The sequence below is a fragment of the Rhinolophus sinicus genome, linkage group LG10, assembly GCF_036562045.2.
Source record: "Rhinolophus sinicus isolate RSC01 linkage group LG10, ASM3656204v1, whole genome shotgun sequence".
NCBI classification, from domain to species: domain Eukaryota; kingdom Metazoa; phylum Chordata; class Mammalia; order Chiroptera; family Rhinolophidae; genus Rhinolophus; species Rhinolophus sinicus.
Genome location: NC_133759.1, coordinates 43,002,553 through 43,026,729, shown reverse-complemented (window position 1 = coordinate 43,026,729; position 24,177 = coordinate 43,002,553). Strand labels below are relative to the sequence as shown.

Sequence of the window (24,177 nt, the reverse complement as noted above, 5' to 3'; positions counted from 1 at the left end):
GGCTCGCCCACAGCTCCTGGCCCATCCAGCGTGATGGCTCCTCTGACCCACATGCCTGCAGCCCTGCTGAACATTCTGGCCCCTCCTGTTTGCTGGTGCTGCCTAGTCCAACAAACAGCCCTTTCTTCAGCTATAGCACCTTGGGGGGGTCCAAGAACTATTAGCTGTCACTTGTGGTCATCAGGAGCAATTACACCCTTTCAATGGAAGCAGTCACCCTCTGCTTCAACGTTCCTTCCTCACCTCTCTCCCCAAGGAAAACATCCTGAGTCTCCTTTGGAAGTCGCCCTTCCCCACTATTCCAGGTCTTGACTTCTTGGAAGGCAGGGCAGGTGTTAGGATAGATCGTCTCTGCAAATGTATTTCTGCAGCGTTTCTCCTGCAGGGCACTATCACACACTTTGGGGGGAAGCAGGGCACAGCACCTAACAGACTGAAATCCTATCTCCTCAGCTTGTGTGCTGTGCAACCTTGGAACAATTACCTAGTCTCCTTGAACGGCAGTTACCTTACCTTTACACGGGGCTAATGATGGCATCTGATTCCAGGGTTGTTAGGAAGGTTAAATGAGATACTGAATGAAAAGTATTTAGCGTGGGATCTGACACTCGGTGAGCATGTAGATGTTAGTCATTACTGTTTTGCCTCATCTGTTCCTCAAACTGAACCCACACGAGTAGGTGGCACACCCATTATTTTTCCCCCTTTAGCTATGAGGAAATCAAGGCTAGCTCAGAAGAGTTAAGAGGCTGGCTAGGGAGTCTCAGATTAGATTTTCCTTACCTATGGTGCCACCCTGTCTCCAACGAGGTGTGCTCCTACCACTAGACCACACATGGCTGCATCCAGGGAACATACACCCTCTCAGAAGCCCAAAAGCAGCCACTCGTGGACGGGAACCCGGGGAGGAAATGCTGTGAGCTGACCGGCCTGGGTCTTGCTCAAAGGCTGCCTGGACTGCTTGGCCCTGCATGAAGCAGAGTCTGCGTCTCTGTTGTCAGAAACTTTAACCTCTGGACCTTCAGCCACAGCCCTGTCCCCTTATACTGAGCCCTGTATCTGCCTCTCGGGAAACACCCTGAGTTAATGACTTCTGGTCCAAAGGGCCTTATCTGGCCCTCTGTCTGTGCTTGTTCTACCTGGCTCTGTCTTGGGCTTTTGCCGAGCCTGCCCCTGGCCTTCAGATTGAGTCATCTTCCTACTCGCTCTTCTTTTAACTCCCTTTCCAGGGGAGCTAAGAAATGGCAGCAGGAGGAAGACAGGTGGGAAGACTGTTGTCAAACCTTCATACCTCCTCAGCCTCCATCCCAGAGCAGGTTACTTTGTTGGCCAGAAGACTAAAGGCCTTGAGCCACAACCCATTCCCACTTCCTCCCACCAGAGTGACCAGACCACCCAGCCTGCTACATCAGAGGGTATGCTGGGAGACTGACTATACCTGAGGCTAGTCTGATTGGCAAAGGCTGCGAAACCACAGTGGACTCATGAATGGTCAAAAGAAATGCTTCCCCCCACAGAAATGCCCGTGTCTATAGCCCGTGAGGGAGGGCTAACGGGATACTTACAATCATGTCCTCATGGGAGGTGTCCACAGTGTTAATTACTGACACCTAGAACCGAAGATATCATTGGTAAATGAACTGATGGCAGTTAGAATGCAGTCATCTTATTAAATCCACTGATCATTTCTAAAGTTCTTGACTTTTTTCATTCATTTGTTCATTCATTCATTCGCTCAAAGTACTTTCTTTTCACCAAGCACCGTGCCAGGGGCTGGAGGCATGGACACAAATAAGTACTTCTTGTCCTGAAGAAGCGTGCCCACAAGTAACCCTAACACAGCCAGATAAATACCTGAATGGTTTACATGTGCTACAGAGGAGGGGCTGGCACTGCTGGACATGGGAACAGGGGCTTTGATGGGAGGAATCTGCGAGGTGGCACCAGGCAGCAGAGTACAGTTCAAGCAGAGGGCATAACATGAGCAAAGAGGAGAGATGGCAAGCAGTCCGGGTTACCTTGAAGGGTGCAGAGGGACCCGAGGGAGTTGTGACTGGTGCCCCTTCCTGGATGACAGGGCCTGAGGTTCCAGGCAGTGTTCTGCATATGCGGTTAAGACCTAAGACTTGGAGAACTGATTCAAGTTTTCCTCAAGGCTGCTCCCTGGCCCATGACCTGTGACAGATCCTAGACTGTCACCCACTTGGATCCAGTGCTGAGCAGCTTGTAGCGCTGGCACACAGCTGCCACGGCCATTACCTTCCTACCCATTCTTTGAGGTCCAGCTCAAATTATGACCTCCTTCCTTGAAGTTTCCAGATCCCCAACTGGCTGTATTCCTCTGAATATCTTCAGTACTGAATGTCTACAATACTTTATGCTGTTTCTTCTCCTGACTAGAAGGCGTGCCCTGGAGCTAGGGTCTGTGTCATCTGCAGTTCTGAATCCTCTCAAATCACCCAGCAAAATGCTATGCAACCAGCAGGAACTCAGTGACTATTTGCTGAATGAATAAGTAAATGAACAAAAAAGAACAGGCTTACTTGGCTCAAACATTATTCTCTTAAAACTCGTGGGATAAAAAAGGGACCAAAAAGGAGGTTTCAGTTTGGAACTGCTATTTCTTACCATTTCCCCCATTTCATCTTTATATACTTTATATAGTCTGCTTTGACTTTTCAGAAAGATGGACACTGGAAGAGGATGGCTGCAAAGCAGTTCAAAAGGTACACATTAAGTAAGCACCGGTTCTCTCATCAAATTCTAGACTCCCTAAAAAGCGGGCCCACAAGGTCTGCGAAGGCCAGCAAGGAAGAAAAAGAGAACAGTCTCCTACGTGGGCCCAGCTGTCCAGGTTACAAAGTGCTTTCTCGTGTGCACTGGGGCGGTGTCTGACAGATTAAGGAACTGAAGAAGCCAGGAAGACAAAACACTTGCTCAAGTTACAGAGCTCGTTAAAGCTGGAGCTGGGAAAAGAGCTCCACCTGCCAACTCCCAGGCCCCAGAGCCTCCCACTCCATGAGGCGCCTATCTAGAACATAAAGTAGTTGTTACAGTGCATTTCCTAAATCAGTGTCTGAGCGCTAAGCAAAGTCTGGAAGAAAGTTTATTGGTAGTTTCATACCAGGATACCAAAGGACTTTAGAGATAACCACCCTTTACTTTTTCACCACTCTCACACACCAGCCAGGACTGGTGAACCATGTTTCTGAGCAAGGGCTTTATTTGTTTGTTTTTAAAGCTGCTTAAAAAAACAAAAAGTCTTTCCTCCTGAGCACCTCAAGTTGTCTGTTCCTTGTTACGTACTAGTAAGTGGTAGCCCTCAAAACAACTCAGATCTTCAGAATCACTTAATGAGTTAAAATTCATTTAGAAAGAGTTGTTGGCGCATCAGAGACACCAATTCTACTCAGCAGCTGAAGAATCAGAGGCCGAGAGATGAATAATTTAAAACCCTGCCCCCACGCAGAGCCAGCACCAACCCCTGTTACCCAGGTTTCCGGAAAACTCCCGGCACACGCATATTCCTGAGAACCCCATTTTACTGAGCGCCCACTAAGTGCCAAGCCCAGGCTGGATGCTTCTCATCCATTAGTTCCCATTCAGTCAGTCATTCACCCAATGAATAAGTGTAGAGTGAATGTACACTGTGGATTCCACAGAGATTTAAAAAGCAGCCCCTGCCTTCCGAGACTCATTCAGCTCCTCCTTACACCAGCTTCCTGCAGTGGCCTCGTACCTCAGGGCCACTGTTCCACACACATCTGCTGGGAGAGGTGGTGCCGTACGTGGTACAAAGGCATGGTTACGGGGGACAGTAAAGGAGGCTGAGATCATGCACAATGCTTGGCACTAGGGGCTCAGGATACAGCCGTTCCTACAACGTTCTTGGTTTTGTTTTCCATCACTGGAGGAAGAGAAGGAAAGGAAGGTGCAGGAGGCGCGGCCGCGGCGCGGCCCGCAAAGTTCCCGGAGGTTCTGCGGCCTCCCCCCGCGAAAGGTCCCGAGAGGCAGGGTCAGAGCCCCCCAAACCTCGAAGGGGTGGAACGGAGCTGAATGACCCCAGCCCGGGGCTTGAACCTCAGCGCGGTCGAGGGGCCCGAAACGACCGCGACCATGGCTGGAACCCCGCTCGGCGTCCCGGCCTCTGTAACACTCACCATGATTGCACCCGCGGCGGCAGCTCCCGGTCTCGGACGTGGCAACTCCCGGCGGCGTCTCCGTAGCTCACTTCCGGCGCAGGGCCGGTAGTCCGTCCGGCTGTGGCTCAGGAGCCTCCGGGCAGCAACGCGCTCTGCTCTGACAAAGGTTCCGGACTTTTCCAGGGGCAGCTCCCCCCCCCAGCCCCTCCCCTCTCTGTGAGGAACGCGCGGACCCACAGTGGGGCTCTCGTTTCCATGGCTACCCTGAAGCTATGGCCGACCTTCTCTCCTGACAAACCTTTTCCCCCCCTGAGATTCTTACGTAAAGAAAGGATTCATAACTACAGCTTCCCCCGTTTCCCTGCGGTTCTGGGAGCGACCGGCCTTATGATGAACACCGAAGGATGATCGATCTTTTGGGTCGTGGGTAGACTGGTCCTACTGCTTCCTCGTTAATCCCGCCTCAGTACCCAAGGCTGGGACCGGGGGCAGAGTAGGGGAATGCCCCCTACTGGAGGCTGAGGGACCCACGCCTCCAAACTGCCCCTTCTCTCCAGTTCTGGGATCCTGTGTGTGGCCCATCAGGTAGGTCCCCCAGGCAAGGAGGGATCGCAGCCAGACTCCTGCAGTTCGAGTCCAGGAGCCAACTCCCCAGTGTCCCCAACCCCTAGGTCCTTGGCTTCCCACGAGCACAGTGAGAGTGCTGCCCTGCCTGAGGGCTCCCCTCACCACATATGGTCTGGCAGCCCTGGGCACCCCATGGCGTTAAGGAGTAGAGTGATCTAGGGTTGAGCCTAGGCGCCCCTTGGGTAAGTCACGATCCCTCAGTTTCTTCTCCTGAAACTGGAGGGAAGAACCCTAGCTAAGATGATCACTGCTGGAAAGAAGGTGTTAAGGCTTAGAGAGTGACAGACCCAGGTCATCAAGGAGCTTTGGAGAGGGGCCAGGAGAGTGGGCCAGGCCTTGCAGAACTCAGGGCCAGGCCTCTGGGCAGCAGCCCACCCGCTAACTCCCACCCCAGCTTTCAACACTCCTATTTCCCTCTAATGGAGAAAGGAATACTGCAAGGGTGTAAGAAGGTGGTGCTTCGGCTGGAGCAGGGAATAAAGGGGGCAGGGCTCTTGGGTCTCTTGTTTTTCAAGAGACAGGCCCTGGTCTTGGATCCCTACTTGTACCACTGATCCTCTGGGTGATAAGGCCACATCCTTCTCTCCGAGCCTCACTTTCCTCAAGTGGAAACTGGGGACAATGGCATATTCAATATAATACAAATATAATGCATGGGGCCTACTTGTTATTAAAGGAATTCCCTGGTGTAGGCATTGAAGTTGGAGAGATTGGGGATTTGGGACAAGCAATGCAACTGTGTCTTATTCATTATTTGCTGGTGGGACTGAAAGGCATTATAATATAGAGGCCTTGAGTGCCAATTCTGGCATCAAGATTGTGGGGTACCAGTATTCTATCTCCTACTAGGTGGCACATCCTCACCTTCTGAGCTGCTGTCTCCTTTTCTGTTAAGTGGGAATTACAATAATACTTCCTCCAAAAGTATATTGGGATTAAATGGACCCTTGGATGTGAAACCATGTTTGGAAGTTGAATGGGTGTTTGATCTGGGGAATCAGTTCTCCCTGCGCAGATTGTGTGTGTGTGTGTGTGTGTGTGTGTGTGTGTGTGTGTGTGTGTGTGTGTGTGTGTGTTGTGCATGTGCAACCCTCAAACTTTGGACCAACATTGGGATTTAGGGGGCCAGGCTCCCCTACCCTGTAGGGGACGCCATCTACATCCTTTGTCCAAATCTCTCATCACCTCCCTCTGGTTAATACCAGATCCCAAATCAGGCCGTTCTTAGCCTTCCCCTGTTTGTGCCCCTACCCCCACACCCCCTGGCCCCTGAATCTCTTCTTCCTTAGGCCGCTACCTCCGTAGTCTTGCTCTCTGGGACTGTCAGCTGTTCCTCATGGAAGGTTAATGACTTATGGCAGGTTAAACTTGTCTCCCTCAAATGGTGGGTGTTCAAAAGATGTGACTTGCTGGAAGGAGAGAGACCACCCACTGAGCTGTGCACCCTTGGGCAAAATGCCTTTCCCTCCCAGGGATTCAGTTTCCCCTACTTCCGATCCATGGTGGGTGGGGACCCAGCTGTCCTTCGGAAAAAGGCCTTGTGATGTGTACCGTGTCTGTGTTTCCACGTGTGCATTTATTGTTATTGCTCAGTATAGTGTTGAAAAGGCAGACAAATCCCATTAATTACAAAAAGCACAAGCCAGAGATACAGAGAAATAAAGAATGTACAATAAGAGCACAGTCACTTCCCAGCCCCGATTGTCCCAGAGCCCCCCAGAGCCCGGGCAGCTTGTGGAAACTGGAGGCGGCACCATTTCCTCGCTACTCTGTTATAAAATATGTGCACACAAGAGTTAGCAAAGTGTGGTGACCCCCAAGAGGAAAGGTCCGGAGGGAGAGCACCACAGGCATTACAAAACAGACTTGGGGCGCTGAGAAGGGCGGTCCCAAAGCAGCCTCAAATGTCTTGTTGTGGGGTAGAGGGGGTAATGGCTGATGCCCAGGGATTCTCCTCCCCCCACTTGGGTGGATAGCATCTCTACATCAAAATCAGGAGAGCTTGCTTTGGAACTTGGAAAGGACCTGGGGATTTTCTGCTGTTGTCTGATTGAGGCCTTGGCTCTGGAAGACCCAACAGCCTTCAAGCAACACACCCAGCCCTGATCTTCTAATGGTGGGGTCTTGGACACCATGGAAAGAGTTTTGGGTGGGAGGCATGTCACTGTGTACCTGGTTGACAGCCTCCTGTATGTAGAGCAAAAATGGGTAGAGGGAGTCAGGGTGGTGAGAAGTACTGGACATGAAATTGCTGCATCCCAAAGGACCTATCACACGACCACTGAAAACTTTGAATAAAGAGCAAAAAAAGCAGTTCAGGAGAACTAGGAATATAGACAATTAGGCCACACATTTTGGTAGCTCTAGATCTGGGGGAGACACCTTTCTCATCTGGACTGGGCACAGCTGAGGTGGGTACTTTGGATCCCAAACTGGGATTGGGTGGGGGGTTGGTGGCCTCTCCTGATGATACCCTGGCTTAGGGAACAAAAGATAGTCTGGGAGGAACGTCGGGCTTCCCTTAAGATTTAGGACACCATTTTCGTTTCTCATTACAGGACACTCTATTTAGTGACCCTGAGTGGACAGTGCTTACAATAGCGGAAAGATGTTTGCATATAGAATGACAGGGTGGTAGGAGGTCTTGGCAAAATTTTAAAGTTTACTTGGAAGAATAGATGTGAGAGAATAACCAGGAAATTTTGTTAAAAAAAAAAAAAAAGAGTAAAGTGTACTTATCCCACCACATAGTAAAATACTATATAAAACAACAGTAATTAAAATTGTGTGGCTGGTGCCGGATGAGACACCCAGATAAGGGAACAGAAGAGAAGTTCCAGAAATAGACCCAAGTCTATCTCAGCTGTCAATGTGTGGTAAAGGTGACATTTGAACATGATTGGGGGGAAAAGTGGCTGTTCACTAACTGGGATACCCAGGATAAGACAGGTCCTGAGTCCTTGCCCCGGGAAGTCATTGTCATTGGTCTGACCTCAGAAGCAGGGCACCCTCCCTCTTGTCAACTCTGCTCTGGTTGGGACAAGGGGACCAGGGGCCTTGGTGAGGAGTTGGTGGGAGCAATCAAGGCTGCGTCTGAGTTAGAGAAAGCACTGCCTGAGTCGCAGGAAGGAAACTCCTCAGTTTCCTCTCTGCTTGCCTCCAAAGGTGGGCGACTCTACAGCCCCAGGGATCACTGAATGGGCCCCGGCTCCTCCCTCATCTGTTGGGGGAGACAAGTTGGAGCTTAGACCTCAGAACTGAATATGCTACCTTCTCCTGGAGCCCGTGTCCAGAGGACAGAAAAGAAGCTAAGTGGATGGTGCGGTCCCAAACTAGAAAAAAGTATATGTTACAGAATAAATATGTTCTGTTTGATGTTGGCTTTTACCTTTTTTCTTTTAAACCACAGACATTTCAGAACCTCACTGCAGGAGTAAGAAGAGTCAGCAACTGAAAGCATAACCATTGCATAGTATTAAATGAACAGAGACGGTGAGTTCTTTATTTACAATTATTGTCTAGATAAAAAAATTCATAAAAACACATGAATGGTCATAAATTATTTACCCCCTAATGGGGTGAACTGCCAAACGTACCCCATGCTGCTAGATATAGGACACAGAGTGCAAGCTTTATGTACTACAGTGAGTTTTGACAAACCAATCATTTCCTGTGTGTGTGAGTGTGAGTGTGTGTGTGTGTGTGTGTGTCTGTGTGTGTGTGAGCATCCATCATTCCTGACAAGAAAAGACCAACACTAAATGTGGGGCATTCTTGGTAGCTTCCTTCGCTTCCTGTTTCCCCGAGCTAGGCTCCACTAAGAGAAACCCCTTCCTGTTTTCCTTGCATCCTGGCTCCAAACAAACAGGGAGCGTGGTGTGCAAGCGCAGCCTTCCCGGTGTCATGGGATGAGGTCGGGGACACACGACTGGAACAAAGAAGGTGGGGAGATGGAAAACCTTGAGAAAGGAAACTACAAAAAACCCACCATGTTCCAAGGCTGCCCCATGTTTCACACGTGCAGGTCTTTCCTTTCACAGGAGGCAGGAGAGCAGTGGGCTGGCTTTTGGTGGTGTTGTATTAGAATCCAAAAAGCGTATCTGAGGGCTCGCCACCCCTTTGGGGATGCAGTGTCCTCTGCTGGGTACATTCAGAGATATTTCTCCATGACATTCAGGTGATGCTCTCTTGCAAAGGTCTTCCTTCCAGGAAGGTTTGCCAGGTGGGATGGGCTGACTTGGGATCCCAAACCCTCAGGTTTCTCCACAGCCGTCCAGACGGAGGCCCTCCCAGCTGACTATGGCTCTTTTCCCGAGTGGCTCTCATCTGGTGTGTGGAAGAATTCTCCGGGCCTGGAGAAGGGAAGGGGCCAGCTGACTCAGAGCAACTGTGGGAGGGGTCAGTGTGAGGAGTGGATTTCACCAGCGAGGCGGAAAGTGTTTGGTTTTCCTCGAAGCATGGGACGTCATCGATCATGGTATTCAAAATGTCTTTTGCACTGTACAAGTTTATGGAAAAAGATCGTATGCTGAAAAGTCTCAAAGCAAACTTTGTATTAAATACAAAAGTTCTTTTATGAAAAAAGCTGATACCCACAAAGTGCTTAGCAGTTAAGAGGCTGACATACAATTAAATAAGCTCTTATTAAGTGGGATTACTAGTGCTGTAATTGTCTTGAGGGAAAAATAACCTCCTTTTCTCACCTGTGATACTGTAGGGTTTCGGAATGGCTTTCTGTCTGGGAAAGCAGGACTTGCTGTTAAAAGGCTACAGTATATATTGCGACTATAGGAAGACAATTTGGTTTAAAAATCACACTGAATACATCTCAATATACACATCATAAGGTTCGTTCGGATCTAAGTAGTGCAGAGAAAAAGGCTATTCTTCTTCAAAAATAAAAATAAAAGCAGCAAGCCATAACGGTCCTCATCCAATACGCCAACAGCTCATATGCTGCATTTGATAAGGAAATAAACCTCTAAATCACTAACTAAAAAAAAAAAAAAAATCAACACAATAGCATTTATGATATTGCAACACTACCTCCATCTCTGTACAGACAGTGCCAAAGAGAACCTCTTTTTGAAATGCTCTTAGTAAACCCAAGCGAGTTTCATTGAGAGAAAAGTCTTCAACCAATGCTTTGCGGATCCTGTCCTCCTCGGGCCAGGACGGCCGTTAGCGCTCCAAGCCCAGGAAGCCTTCTCTCTCCTCTCCCTTTGTTTACGGAGCATGGTGTTAAAGCCCTCAGATGGATGCTCGGTAGCATTTGGCTTCTGCCTGAGCCTCCCGTGGTAGTGACATTATTGAACGGAAATAGCAGGCAAAAAATCAGAGCATGGCTATCGTAAAACACCAAGGATGCAATCCAGGGAAGTGTCTCTTGGGCTGAGCTATTTTTATAACATCTCAGCCACCAGTGTTCTTAAACCGTACAAATAGCCAAAGACATTATCTACAAGTTTGTAAACAAATTACATTCTTCTTTTAGGACATAAATAAGTTAAAATAGAGCAATTTAAGCGGAAACAAGGCAACATGCCGGCAAAGAAACTTTATATATCCATGTATATATATTTATATATATATATATATCTACCTATCTATATGTACGTATACAGTCTTGGATAAGTATACGTTGATATAGATATAAAGAAATGGATATAACCTCGTGAGTGTTTATGAAGTTCTTCGGTTCCATTGGTGCAAATCTACTAGGCGAGTTAAGCTCTGCAATTTCAAAAAGTTGTTAAATTAACCTATAGAACTGAGACCATGCTGCGCAAGCGGTTCAAAAACTCACAGACCAGTGGGTTGGATAAATAGTCTCAGAAAAGAGTCTGTTTGCAGTTCCCGCCTAAGAAAACAAACAAAAACACCCTCCCCAATCCCCCAAAACCAAACAAGGGGAGGACTGGAAGTGTACAGTACATTCATGCAGGGGGACGTGGCGGCCGGGGGTGCATGGCTGGTCCATGTTTGGGCAGGAGCCAGGCAGGGCTTGTTCTGGGGAAACTGCTCGTTCCCGGAAGCCCCCACAGGAGATCCTCCCCTTGCCTCAAAGTGAAAAAGAGTTCAAACAGCATCGCAGCCAGAAAAAGGGTCTGTTGGGTGGAAATGTTGGTTTTCTCGCCAGTATTTGGTTTCCTGTTGTTGCTCGTTGCTGCTTGGGTGAGTGGGTGCCTGGATGGGTGGGTGCCCGGGAGGCGGGTGGCGGTGGGGTCCTCAGCTAAAGCGACGTCTCCAGGCTGTGGATGGGGCTCCCTGGACTTGAAGAGGTAGCTGATTTGCTTGTGTCCGTCGTCAGGTTGATCCCGCTGTCGATGGCGCTGTTGTTCTTGTTGAGCGAGGACGGCGGGCTCGAGTTCTGCTTGAGCGCGGCATCTTCTTCCAGGTCGGTGTCGTCGATGAGGGGGATGTGGGGCTGGGAGTCTTCGATCCGGAATTCGGGGTGAGCCATGAAATTATGGATGGAGGTTCGAGACTCAGGCTTTTCTAGACCTTCATAGAGAGAGCTACGGAACGCCTTCACGACGCGTATCTGCAAGGGAAATGCAGGCGTGAGAAGCATTGCCCCGGGGTGTGTGTGTGTGTGTGTGTGTGTGTGTGTGTGTGTGTGTGTGTGCCAAGCTCTGCAGAGCAGGGGCAGGTGAGAGAGGTGGTAGGGCACAGCAGGTGGCTGGAATCCATAGTCGCTGAGTGTTACAGCATGGACAGGAGGGGGGGAGTGGAAGAGGGGGCTCAGGTTATATGCATCCATGAGGTTTTTAATGTACTGCTTTGGTTTTGGTCAGAACTACAGTATTAGGACAGTAGGAATCAAGCTCCATCAAAGAGATGATGGGGAACAGTGGTCAGAGGAAACATAGTCCACTCCGGTGGGCACTCAGACCTAGGGAGAGACTGAGCCTTGTTAACTTTAAAGCAGGTTAACCATGCAGAAGGGGAGTGGGGCCAGGGGGGAACAGGGGAGGAAGGAGGAGAGGCTATTTTAAAAAAATTAATCTTAAAAAAACAACAACCCCACGGAGTTAAGAAACCATACCACACAGAACAGATAACGTGTCACAAACAGAAAAGGAACAGAAAGGAGAGACAGATGGATGAACAGGGATGAGAGAAGACACACGAGAGTAGGAACATCAAACCGAGGCAGCAAAGCAAACCAAAGCCAACTCAGGGCTTTCTGGGATGCAGAGCAGAGGCAGCCAGAAAGCACGAAGGAGCCGGCGGATGGATGCCATTCGGGAGCGTGAGCATGCCACGTGGGGGGCGGGGACCACACGGTACACACGGACAGACACACGCTACACTTGGAAGCCTGGACAATGTGAACGGAGGTCGTTTGTACCCAACGTTTCTTTCCTTCATGCATTTTGGAGGTAAACACTCGAGTATTGACTCAAAGCCCTGGCCAGTCATTGGAGTTGGCTTCGGGGTCCCTTATTTCCTGGGGGGATTTGATTTCTTTATTTATGTTTTATAAACACAAAACCCAAAACCGAGGCCAGAATCAGATGGCCAAACCCAGCCCTGGGTGGGGTCCTAAGGGGGTGTGGAACTCAGCTCCAAACAGCAAGTTCTTTCATGTTCTGCGTCTTGGTGGAGACCTATGGTTCTCTGAAGAATGGAAGGAAGGTGGGACATTGCATCTTCTGGGCCAGTGGAAAGGGCTCTGGACTTGGAGTCAGGAAGACCCGTGTGTGAGTCCTGGCTGTGCCACTGCTGGAGCCCTGACAGTGGGTAAGCCACACGGCCTCGTTGGCCACCCCCGTCCTGTGTTGCAGGGTGCGGAGGAACAGGACTGGTGCTTTGAAGAGGGTCCTGGGAGAGGGAGTGGTGACTTATCTCAAGGGGCTGAGGGGACTCTTGACAAAGGTGCCTCCTCCTCTCTCCCCAGCCCCCACTTGGAGCAGAGCCAGTGGTGGGGGAACATGGCAGTATCAGCACCACCAAGGAGCCAGGGTTAGCTGAGGTGCCCCCTCATGGCTTTCCCTCCAGAGCAGTGGCTGCCTCCACACCACAGGCCTGTGAGGGGCCCAGGATTTGTGGAGCGCTCGGTAAACCCACAGGCAGCTTGTCGATGGGACGCAGGTGGGGAAAACCCTGTCCATGGAAAGACATTTTCTTGATGACTGTGGCTGATGGTTTTAAGTGTCCTAGCTCAGGGTTTATTTTACTATTTCAGAGAGGAGTCTTTCTAAAGTACCTCTTATGCTCCACTGCCTTTTAATTTAGAGTGCACAGAGAAGAACTGAACTTTGTCAAGAATCGCACAGTTTGATGTTTTTTAAAGTTCTTCTCCTTTGCTGTCAGCCATCACTTTCTAGTGTTGACTTCTCCTTGTCTTCTCAAAAGCATCTCTGTTCCTCTCCTTCTGAAGTGCTGTGGGCTGGGGCTTCAGGGAACCCTGCCACTTGGAACTGTGCTTTAATAAGGAGGCATCAGGTGCCAATGAGAGCCAGCCAGACGCTGTGCATTAGTGACGGCCATGGGGCTGTCCTGAGGTTTCTTTCTCCTTGGAGTCCCTGTTTGTGACTCTGTAGAGATTATTACATATTCTGACCTCCTGATAAGTGGGCCATACAGCCTTGATTAAGTGAAAATAACAACAGAAAGGTGTTGTGGGCCTCAGTTTTCTTATCCGTAAAATGGGAATACTAATTATCAGTGTAGCCACTCATCCTAGTGCCAGTGTGTTCTGAAGCTGAACTGCAGTAAGATGCCAGCCGGAGTGCCTGGTGGAGGAGGAGGGATGGTGGCAGGACCCTGTCATGTGACTGACAACGCAGAGGGGACGACACACAATGAGATGCAGGCCCCTCGCCCTCCCCCTGGCATGGAGACGACAGAAAGAATGAACTGCTCTGGACAAGACTGTAGGGACAAGACTTTCGGGACACCCCGCCACAGCCATCTCAAGTCTCCACTTCGGTTCTCTCCGCGGCTGAAATGGAAAGAAGTACGGGAAGAAAAAAAAGCTCTTCCATCTCTCCTCCCTGTCTACCCTGAAGCTGGGATTTTGTGGTCCTAGCCGCACTTGGGCATGGGGGTGAGGGGACAGAGAGGGAAGGCCCTGTCTGGGGGGTTTCAGGCATTTTCGTTTCATCAGCACGACGGGAATGGGAGGCCCGTGGCCGCCGTGGGAGGGCTCTGAGGAGATGCAGAGGCCGCTGTCTGGGATGGTTTGGGTCGTTCGACATACTCGAATGTTTACCCGGCTTCAAGGAAGCCAAGAGTCTGGGATTGATTCACATTCATTTCAGGCTCAAGGTTAAAGACTCACAACCTCTTTTAATTTCACTCTCTCTTGCTGAACTCTGTGTCCAGGGTTCTCTAGCCCTCTAGGGAAACAAACACATGGAATATTCAGAAAGCAGAGAGGTCTAGGGTCCCCCCCAGAAGCAAGCCGTTTTCTCACCAACCCAAGACTGCACTAAACTAGTTACCAAAACACTAATGAGGGGTCCAGCTTTCTTTCCTTTCCCTCATCCCTCCCCCTAAGAGATGCACACGCCTTGCCCTAGCCGTCCTCAGAACCGGGGTCTGAAGGGGAAGTGCGAGTAGGAGGGGCCCTAGCCAGCAGATGGGGTGTCCAGCAAGTGGCCGTGCCTGGGGTCGGCGTCGGATGCTTGCGGCCTGGGTGCTTTGAAGGAGCAGGGTTTACTGATGAACACAAGGTCTAAATACACAGGTGGCTGAAGACAGGTTAGGGATTTGAGGGGAATAAGGGAGAGGGGCTGTGGAATCCAGCAGCTTGGCCTTGGATCAAAGAGTGGAATGCTGATTTGGTCCCTGATCACCAGCGGGAAGGCGCCCTTCTCCCATTCCCTGCCATGCTGTGGAGATTCAAGTAGAGAAACAGCTTTCCTGGCCTCTGGACCCCAGACGACTGGCTCCTTTCCACTGTATGAGGCTGTGGGTGTGCACTGGTTCCAGAATGGAAATCCAACCTCTGCGGGCTCCAAGTCTGTGGGTTGTCTGGGAAGTGGTGTGGGGTGATGGGGAAAATGAGAGGCTTTGCAGTCGGACTTCTTGCCACTCACTTGCTGTGTGATCTTGGCCAAATTAGTGCACTTCTCTGAGCCTCAGTGTCTTTCTTAGTTAAATGGATGTATTGGCAGGTCCTCCCTCCTTCTATTTCAGTTGTGAGGCATATGTGAGGTGAAGGGTGTGGGGAACTGTTTGGGAAGATGTTGGTGAGGCTCAAGTATAAGGCATTAGGGGTGTGTTGTTACGTTTCCAGAGGAGAACAACAAACTCATGTTTAAGTTAGTCAGAAGAAGAAAGCAGGAGTGTGGACAGAGTTCCCTCCCAAACATTAGGGATGCCAGTCTGACCGGACTGCCCTGTCACTGCATACACCTGTCTGTCTGGGGCCCCCAATCTCCCAGTGCTGCTGGGGGAGGGATGTGTAACATGGGGGACAGTTCCTCACCCCAACGTCATGAGTCAGAAGTCGGTCCAAGCACACACTGCCCTGCCTTCCGCCTTTGTGGCCTGCTCTTGATAACCCTGGGGACAGTAGTCTGACTCCTTCCAGGGCACACAGGCCCCAGGTGTTTGCGACTCAGCATGCACATGGCCACCCTCCTCTGCTGGAGGATCCCCCAAAAAAGACCCTGCTCAGAGGAGGTGGGGGGCAGCCGACCACTTCATCCCTCCCCTTCTCTTCCTGGCCACCCGCTTCCTACCTCCCTGTGGGAAGAAAGCCTTTTGGCTGCTGAAGGGACCCTGCCTGGTATCTAGAGGGCCCTCAGAGTCCTTGGAGACCAGAGGAGGTGACGCTGTTATAGAAACTATTCAAGTAAAGGAGGAACGAGGGGGTATTCATTTAGAGTTCGCATTGGGATGGTGCTGACCAAAATGTGTCTGTTGAAACCACAGAGGTTGTGATCCCTTTTGGAACCAGTACTCTTGGGCAGGGGGATGGTCAGGCTCTTTTTGAGATCACATGCTCAAAAAAGGGTTCAAGAAGGCACCCAGAATTACAGGCCGGATTCTACATTAGAGGGTAGGAATGTAAGATTCTTAAGGAGGCACAATTCATGGGGGAGAGGCAGGTGGGAGTTGTGCCTGACCAGTCCCTTTTGGTCGTTTGAGAGAATGAGGGGTCATGGGCAAGGCCTGTAGGCTCCTTTGCAAAGGCTGTTTCAAAGCTGGGGTCACCATAGGATAAAGGGGATCAATCAGGCCTGGAAGGAAATTGGCTTAGAGACAGGAAGTGAAGGGTGGGCAGAAATGGATAGTTCTCTGAAGAAGAAGTGCTAAGAAATGATTGTCCCAGGACCGGCCTTATTGAATGGTTTTATAAATAACAGAAGAAAAGATGAGAATTCAATTTCCAAGGTTTGAGATGACTGAGTTCTTTCTTCTAGACCGTGAAAGCTAAAATGAGGTGCTAAACCCAGGGAAGACTTTCAAAGCCTGTGAGGCAGGGATGCCAGATCAGCTCTTTTGTGGCCAATGAGAAGCTGTGCTTCAAGAAGGAGGCGGAACCAAGATGGGACAGAGAACTGAGCGGGCACCCAGAAGGCAGACCTCTGGCCGTCAGCTCCTGCCAGAGGGAGGCAGGTGTCACTGGGAGGGGTGGCAGGAACTAAAAGAAAGGCCTTCTTTCCCAAGTGGCTCCCCAGGCCGGAACACTTTTGGTCACTGCATTTCAAGACAGGTGGTGGCACTGAGCGAGGCCAGAGCCAAGCTGAAAGAGTAGGCCAGCTGGGTGAGGGGCTCCCCTCAAGGCGAGGGCTCTCTGGTGTAGAGGGAGAGAGAATGGAACCAAAGTGTTTCCTACCCTGAGAAAGCCTGGCAGTGATGCCCTAGTGACACCACCTCATGGAAATGTGACTAGGACACCACCCGCTTCACCTTGGCTAGTCTGGCCTCCCCCCCATCACTGTGTTTTTGTGCTAATGAAGGAACACGAAGGGGCTTTCTCCCCTTTCCTGCACCCTTCCTATCATCTTGCATACCTGGCAGGACCGCATCCATTGAAAGGTCCTGGGACATGCGCATATGCCATGAGCAGGCCCCCTGTGGCTTGTGCCTTCTGTCGGAGGGCTCAGACGGCATAGTTCCCACCCAGCACACAGCTCGTGTTCTGCTCAGTGGCTGGGATGTGTGGTGCGTGTTCCGTGTTTGGGTGGGGGTAGGGGCACCTTGTAAAGTGTCAGAGATGAGACCCAGAGCCTATTCCTCGTCAGAGAAGTCCAAGCACGAGCTAAGTGAGCAAACGGCGGTGATCTGGTAAAACCAGAATAGGGCTCCCTTGAAGTTCGGGAGAGGCTGATTGGAGACAAGGTAAGAGAGGCAGGTGGTAAATAGAGACTTCTTATTCCCACCGGGGACTGAAGCCATAGGGGCTCAGAAAGATCTAGACAGAAAGGCGAGAGATGAGAGGCCCAGGTCAGAAGTGGTGGTGTGAGGACAGGAGCCTCACAGGAGGGAGGTGACACAGGGGGTCAGAATCCCAGGCCGTCTCTCAGACAAGGAAGGCAGGAAGCAAAGCGTTGGACTAGACCTATCCAGGCCTTCCGGCACCCAGCCGAGACGTGAGGCTCGGCCCACTGTTTTTTACCTGAGGTCAAGCTGAATGGCTCAGGGGCCTTGTCCCTTCCGGGTAGGGGCCAGACCTTCAGCATGTGAGGGAAAGGATGTGGAAGGCAGCTGATGCCATTAGGTTTGCAAGAGGGAGGGCAAAGGGTTCTGAATCAGTGTGTGTGGGGCCCCCAGGCCAAGATCTCTTTGGGAGCCTAGGACCCCTGACGGACTGTGACCTCTGACCTACAGTAACCTCTGACCTACAGTGACCCCTCTCCCGGCTGGACCCCACTGTGACTGACTGTGACCTCTGCCAGCCTTGACTCACGGGAAGTCTTTGCCTGATGTTGACTGCAGACTGTCACCTCCTGACCAACTCTGACCCTTGTCCTCATGGGCCAGGATTTTCCTGACTGAGTATGACCCTAGACTGATTGGGACACCCCAAGTCCCCGGTTGACTGCGCTGCTGTTGAATGGGACATTTGATCACTGAAACCTCCCTGACTGACGGTGAGCCTTGGACTGACCCAGAGTTTTTGACCACTTGTGACCTTCATGACCCCCACTGACTGCTTGTAAACTGAGCCTGACCCCAGCTGACCCACCAAGTGACTGATACTCTGGGACTGGCTATGATCTCCTGAGCAACCGTGGCCCCCAGCCCCCTGGGCCTAACCATGGCCGGCTGCCCCCCATGTCCTTGGAGCCCCGGCCCCTGCCCGCCTGCCCGCCCGGCGCTAGGCTAGTCGGTGGCGCCCGAGGCGGTAAGGATTCACACTCACGCCCAGCTGCAGCAGGAGGAAGGCTGGTCGGAGAGGAAAGAGCATTGGACAACGACACGCGACTAGGGCTAGAGAGATTGGCTACGTCCTGGCTCTGGCTGGTGACGGAGGACTGTCTCCGCAGGGCCCCCTGAAAGGAGGCCCCGCTCTTGAAAGTATTGACTACTTCAATCTGCAACGGAGGAGAGAACGAGACAAGTTGCGAAAACGAACACAACAGGTACACGACTGACAGGCGCAATGCCACGAGGAAGCCGCAGCCACGGCAACAATGACATCACTGAAATCAAAACAAAAAATACCAGACACACTCCAAGGCTCTGAAAGACGTCTGCTCAGGCTCCGGGCCTATGTGGAGGCCCCAGGGTCCCAGACAGGACACGGGGGTCCGGCCTGTGTCCTGCTCTAACAGCTCAGGGGCCAATGGGCTGGGTTGGGGGCCAAGGGTGGTTAAACATGGTGTTTGGAGGCAAATGGGGGTGCTTAGCCCCCCTTGAGGCCAGGCGTGGAGCCAGAGTGCTATGGTGGGGGCTCTGGGGTGGACAGACCTTGCTCCAAATCCCGGCTCTGCCACTTACAAGCTAGGTGACCTTGGGTGAGTCATCTGAGTGTAGTTTCTTGTCCTTCAGAAGGGATAATGCCACCTACCTGGCAGGGTTATCTGTGAGTGGCAAACCACCTGGCCCACCTTAGTGTTCCGTAAGAGCCAGGCTGGATAGGCACTCATACCCACTGAAGAAACCAGTGTCCTCCTGCAACCTGGAGACTCCTAAACGGCTTTGTGGCCAGGTTGGTACAGCACCAAGGCTGTGTGCAGTGACAGCTGCCCCTGGAGGGCTGGGTGCTAGGGTTTTTGTCCGGGAGGAGAGCCCAGGCTGCATCAGGCGGCTCTGGGTCTGAAACGTGCCTCTGTCCCCAACCCCAGCTTCGGGAAGGGCTGTCTCCTGAACCCCAGTCACCCCTAAAACTAGAGGGGGCATACCTACCTCTTAGGGGGCTGTGAAGGCCAATGAGATGATGTTTGGGACAGTGTACTATGGGTGTGAGGCAGCCCAGGTGATCTACTGTTCATTATGTTTGTTAAATGAAGTGCTAGGCCACTGGGCAGGACAGAGGTGGGGGCGTCTGCCACACGTCCCAGAGTATGAGAGGGTGGGGTGGCTATGAACTTGCCAGATGCAGCTCTGCCAGGTGGTCTGGGTAAGAGACCAACCCTCTCTTAGTTTCATAGCCCCTCTGTTCCTCATCTCATTGGGCTGGGAAAGCATGCTATGAACTAGAACCCCAACCCAGACCTAGGGCTGGCTCCCGTGAGAGCCTGTGGCCTGTGTGTGGGGCTGCAGAGTTGCGGCCTGTGTGTGGGGCTGCAGAGTTGCAGCCGGTGGCATGTAGCACTAGGCAGTCTGTGTCCTAGGGAAGAAAGCTGCTTCTGGATGGACACACATCCCACACGAGTGCTCTGCGGTGTTTTGGTATGCACGTGTGTCTGTGTGTGCCTGGGGAAAACCAAGCTTTGCCCTCCAGAGCTGCCTCAAAACCGGTGAAGCCCCCTGTGGAGGAAGAGAACGTGTGCGCATGTGTAGAAGCGACCAGACCTCAGCGGTTGATCCCCGGGCCTGAGAGAATCTGGGGCCAACCCTGGCCTGAAGCTGCTGCCCTGGCCTGACTCAGCCCGGTTCCCAGCCTTGCGGTGCCCTTTCTGGTAGCTGCCCTGCAGCCCCGATCCCAGGCCCCAGATGCCCTGACTACAGCCCCTCAGTCACCTCAGCCCTCAGGGTCAGCCCCTCCCCTGCCCTCAGGGGCAAACCCCTAGACACCCCAGTCTGACCGTTTGCTGGCCGAAAGGGTGAGGTGGAATGTTCCTGAGGAGGCAGCTGTTTTGTTAGCAGCCACGGGAGAGTGCGTGTGAGGAACGTGGGTGTACAAAAGGCTGGTGAGATGCTGAGAGCAGGTCTGGACCCTGGCCTCCGCGGCCCTGGGGGTGACAGGGAGCAGGCATATCCCCATCAACCCCGCCCAGCCAGGCGTGGGCCTGGCCCTGGGAGCCTCCTATACCTGGGTTTGGATCCGATTTAAGCCCCGGAACCACAGGATTTGGCCCCGCCGCAGCTCCCGCTCAGCGTGGTCGATCTCCTCCACGTCCTCGTTGAGCTCCTCCTCTGGGATCTCCTCCTTCTGCGTGAGCCTGCCCGCCTCCTTGAGGAACTTGAGCCTGCTGGTTGGGATGGTGGCGATGACCTGCAGAGGACACAGCCACCGTCAGGGCAGGGGGCGCTGTCCCTTAGTCAGCCTCCTTCCCTTCCTTCCACCCTCCTTGTTCTCTCACCCTCCCTCTCCCCTGACCTGCTTACCTAATTACAAGGTCAACTTACTCCTTAACTCATCTCACCCATTTCTCAATTCAACCTTTCAATCTCTTATTACAATAATTTGCTTGTTAATTCACTCACTTGTCCAGAGTCAGGAGGACACAGTGGAAAATCTTGGCCTTTAGGAGTTGGACAGATGTGAATAGCCCAGACCCTTCTGGTCATGTGACCCTGGGCAAGTCATTTAACCTGTCTGAGCTCTGGTTTTCCCATCTGGAGAGCTGAGGGCAGTGCTTAGGGCTGGGGGTTAAGTGACATGATGTGTCTGAGTTGCAGTGCACGAGCCTGGCCCGTGGCTGGCCCTCAGGCCTCTGGGCTCATTCCTCCTGAGGTCACTGAGTTCTGGGTACCCAACATGACAACAGGGGCTCAGGGGCTGGGTGCCCTATGGGAATGGTTGTATGGGAAGGGGACACGCCTTCATTCTTACTCTTCCTTCAAAGGGGTTGTCCATGGGGCTGAGGCCTGGGAGGCAGGCCCTATGGGAAAGCTGAGGTGGTGGAGGTCAGAGGTCCCTTATATCTCCTGTAGGGATAGACAGGGGTTGGCCTGGACACTCCGCCTCAGGGGTTCTCTGCGAGGTTAAGGTAGGTATTGCCTGCTGGCGTCGTCCTTACGCATTAGAAGTCTGCCTGCCCAGACATCCGAGAGCTCCCAGAGGGTGTGGGCCCCAGTGAAATAAAGATGGCCTGGCCCCGAGGGTGCCCAGGGAATGGGGCTGCTAAGTCAAATCTAGTTTATAACTCTCCAGAGAAGTTTCTTTTGGATGAAACTAAATTTTCTTCTTATCTTTTTGTTAATTTCTGCCACTGGAATTAACTCAAAACTGCAAACAGCTTGGAGGCAAGAACGCTGTCGCGTCTGTTGGGGCCCCCACTGCCTGGATGACAAAGCATCGTGGGGACAAAGCCCGTGTGGCTCAGGATTCAGCTCGGGGCACATCTCACAAGCACCACCACATCCTGGTCAGTTGCCTTTGAGCTGCAAGTTGTAAGCACTGTGATGGTATGTGTACGTATGTGTATGTGTGATGGTGTGTGTGTGTATGTGCACACATGTGTGTGCATTTCTGGAACTTGGGCAACAGCAGGAAAGGGAACTGGTGGGAGAATGTTCTGGGGTCATAGCTGGAAGGGCCCCTACAGAACATCCAGTCCAGGGGTCCCCAAAGCAGGAGGCTCTTAGATGGCCACAGACAGCACCGAGTAGCTCTGCGGCACGGTGGTGTTCACCCTTCTTACGTTCCCTCAGGGCCCCCGCAGGAGCCTCTGCTTGGCGTCTTGCCACTTACGAATCTCCCGTCAAAACTATCAAAACCGTCAGTCACAACACTTCCTAAATCTCCCTTTTTAACAAGTAGCCGGCTTCAGGCTCTGAGCCTTGGCAGGGCCATGTATCCGGTTAGAGTGTAATTACATTGTTTTCATTATATTATTTTTTTTGATAGCTTCTATTTATGACAAGTGATATTGATTTCCCACTCGTGTTAATAATATAAAGTTGTCTTTTGAAATAAATTTTAGTAAAAAAAAACTGATGTGATGAAAACGTTAAGTAAATGACAGGATCAGTGGTACCTAGATGTAAGGCAAACATCACTGTGATGGTACCCAAATGGCACCGTGGCCAACTCCCGTTGCTCAGATGCCCAGAGATGAGGAAGGCCTTGCCCAGGGACAGACAGCGAGTCTCTGGCAGAACTGGCACCCATTCCTGGGGCTCCTGGATTCCCCGGCAGTGCTCTTTCCCTTCCCCCACTGACAGGCAAGCTCCTGCAACCCATCCCGAACTTACCTGGCCCCAGACGAGCTCTCCGAGCCCGATGAATATGCACCACATCCACTGGTCCAGCTGCAGCGGAGCACAGCTGAACGGCTTTCCCCCAAACTGCACGATCACTATCTGCAGGTGAAAGGGAACAGAGAGGCGAGACAGACAGACAGACACCATCAGGGCGGCTTGCAGGCCTGGGCTCTCAGGGCACTGCGGCGGGGCTCTGGCTGCCCATGCCCACCCAGGCCCAGGTGAGGAAGGCGGCCTGGCTACCTGGATGGCAAAGGTGCCCAGCACGATGGTGCAGAAGATGGGGTTCCGGAAGATGCCATCAAAGACGTTGCGCTCGCCGTGGATCTTGCGGGCGTTGATCTCGTTGAAGAGCTGCATCATGACGAAGGTGTTGAAGATGATGGTGTAGTGCTCCGAGGGCGGCGAGTGCAGGGGCGCGTTCCTCCCGCTGTCGATCTGAAACATCTTCTCCCCTGAAGCGAGAGCGCAGGAGCCGGGCTGTGGGCCGTGGTGGGGGATGCAGGGCCCTGCGTGGGGCCTCTTCTGAGCAGCAGGGTGGGCTGCCCGGGCAGGGAGGCGTGCTCCAGACTCTGGGGGGCAGGCGGGCCTGTGCTGTTGGGTGGTCGTGAGTGCGATGGGGGGGTAATAAAGCCCTTACTCCTCTAGGGGAGAGAGACCTTGGATGAACTTTCTTCTGCCTTTTCTATGGAAATTTGATAAAGGTGGAATGGTGGCTGTGCTATCAGGCGACATTGCTTATAAAAGGTGACCTCCCCAGTTGGCAAACTGGAAGACTGGGCGTGAACGAGGAACACGTGGTGGGAAGCCATGGCTTTGGGCTCCCCCGAAAGGGCTGCTTCTTGTAACTCAGCATGTCCCTTGCTGAGACCTCTGAAAACTCATGGGTTATTATGAGAAACATCAGTTCCTATATGGAGGTTGGGGCTCGTAGGCCAGGCTGGCTCTGGACCCACCCATGTGGCCTTATTCTCTGACCCCTGGGCTGTCACATGGTAGAGGGCATAGTCGTCCCACTGATGGCATACCTATGTAAGCTGGTGCCACGAGGGTTTGTGGGGTTTTCTGAGTGTGAGGGGTCTAGCTGAATCCGAGGGAAAACCACCGTGAGTAGGAACATAAGGGGGAAGCCAGCAAGTAAGCCAGGGGCCCGCCCTCTTCTCCCCTCCCTCCCCCACACCTCCACCGCTTTATCTTTGAGTCTCTCCTGGTTTTCCTTTCCTGGGGATTCCTCCAAGGCTTTTCATTGAGACCTTTACAACAGACCTGTCAACATATCACCTTTGAAATTTACAGGAGGACTTCCCTTTGAGGAGCGGGTCCACGCCCCACCTGCATCTGTACTCTGGACTTTGAAGGCAAGTGCTCATCGGCGTTGAAAGCCCAGCTCGAGGAGACTCACGTGGAGGAAGTGCCCAGGCTGGGGGCTCCCAGCTGCCCCCGACTTGCTGTGTGACCAGACGCTAGCCTCTGCTCCTCTTTGGGCCTCTATTTCCTCATCTGTGACCTGGGGGTAGGCTTTGCCTGGATCATCTCTATAACACCCATGAAAACCAGGCCCGTCTCAGCCCCAGCCAGACCTGGTTCTTTGCCTGGGCTTGTCTTCAGAATGGCTGCATGCCCTTGGGCAAGTCATCTCATCTCTGTGCTTGGTGCTATTGTAATGTGGGGTGGTGGCAAAAGAGCTTGCCTCATGGAGTGGCTGGCAGCCTAAATAAAAGTGTTGTGGAAATAGGTGGTGGGTAGGCAAGTGTGTGGCACTTCCGTGAGGAAGCCTCGCTGAGGACACCTTCCACGGGACAAGGACAAAGTGTGGGAATGGGTCTGAGAAGGGGCCAGTCACTTCCCCCAAGAGCCTCAGGCTCCTGTGGGGCTGGGGTGAGGGGCATTCATTGGCGCCTGGGCACTG

The 24,177-nt window shown here is 52.2% G+C and overlaps 2 protein-coding genes and 1 long non-coding RNA gene across 18 annotated transcripts in view; 1 reads left to right on the top strand and 2 right to left on the bottom strand.

Moving 5' to 3' along the window:
- SEC13 (SEC13 homolog, nuclear pore and COPII coat complex component) overlaps positions 1–4,349 on the bottom strand; it is a 29,386-nt gene extending 25,037 nt beyond the window's left edge. The window contains exons 1-3 of one of the 4 annotated variants that reach the window (XM_074312994.1): positions 4,161–4,234; positions 3,740–3,907; positions 1,566–1,610 (exon numbers count right to left, since the gene is read on the bottom strand). In XM_074312994.1, the coding sequence (XP_074169095.1) occupies positions 1,566–1,571 (6 nt within the window). In that variant the 5' untranslated portion in view covers positions 1,572–1,610; positions 3,740–3,907; positions 4,161–4,234. Of the gene's footprint in view, positions 1–1,565; positions 1,611–3,739; positions 3,908–4,160 lie in introns of those variants that run through there. The other 3 variants (XM_019732671.2, XM_074312992.1, XM_074312993.1) reach the window with 3 other exon arrangements.
- A 3,890-nt stretch (positions 4,350–8,239) lies between these two features.
- Positions 8,240–24,177, bottom strand: part of ATP2B2 (ATPase plasma membrane Ca2+ transporting 2) — a 360,324-nt gene continuing 344,386 nt past the window's right edge. For 9 of the 12 annotated variants that reach the window (XM_019732636.2, XM_019732642.2, XM_019732643.2 and 6 more), the window contains 4 exons: positions 22,512–22,723; positions 22,260–22,367; positions 20,152–20,334; positions 8,240–11,313 (listed from right to left, as the gene is read on the bottom strand). In XM_019732636.2, coding sequence (XP_019588195.1) covers positions 11,002–11,313; positions 20,152–20,334; positions 22,260–22,367; positions 22,512–22,723 — 815 coding nt within the window. In that variant the 3' untranslated portion in view covers positions 8,240–11,001. Of the gene's footprint in view, positions 11,314–14,061; positions 14,117–18,096; positions 18,269–20,151; positions 20,335–22,259; positions 22,368–22,511; positions 22,724–24,177 lie in introns of all 12 variants that reach the window. The other 3 variants (XM_019732644.2, XM_019732647.2, XM_019732648.2) reach the window with 1 other exon arrangement.
- LOC141567226 (uncharacterized) lies at positions 12,045–23,701 on the top strand. 2 transcript variants are annotated; one of them, XR_012489696.1, is made up of 3 exons: positions 12,045–12,154; positions 21,302–21,430; positions 23,565–23,701. It is a non-coding gene; the product is annotated as an uncharacterized LOC141567226 (long non-coding RNA). The 2 variants fall into 2 exon arrangements; XR_012489695.1 differs by lacking the exon at positions 12,045–12,154 and adding an exon at positions 20,922–21,052.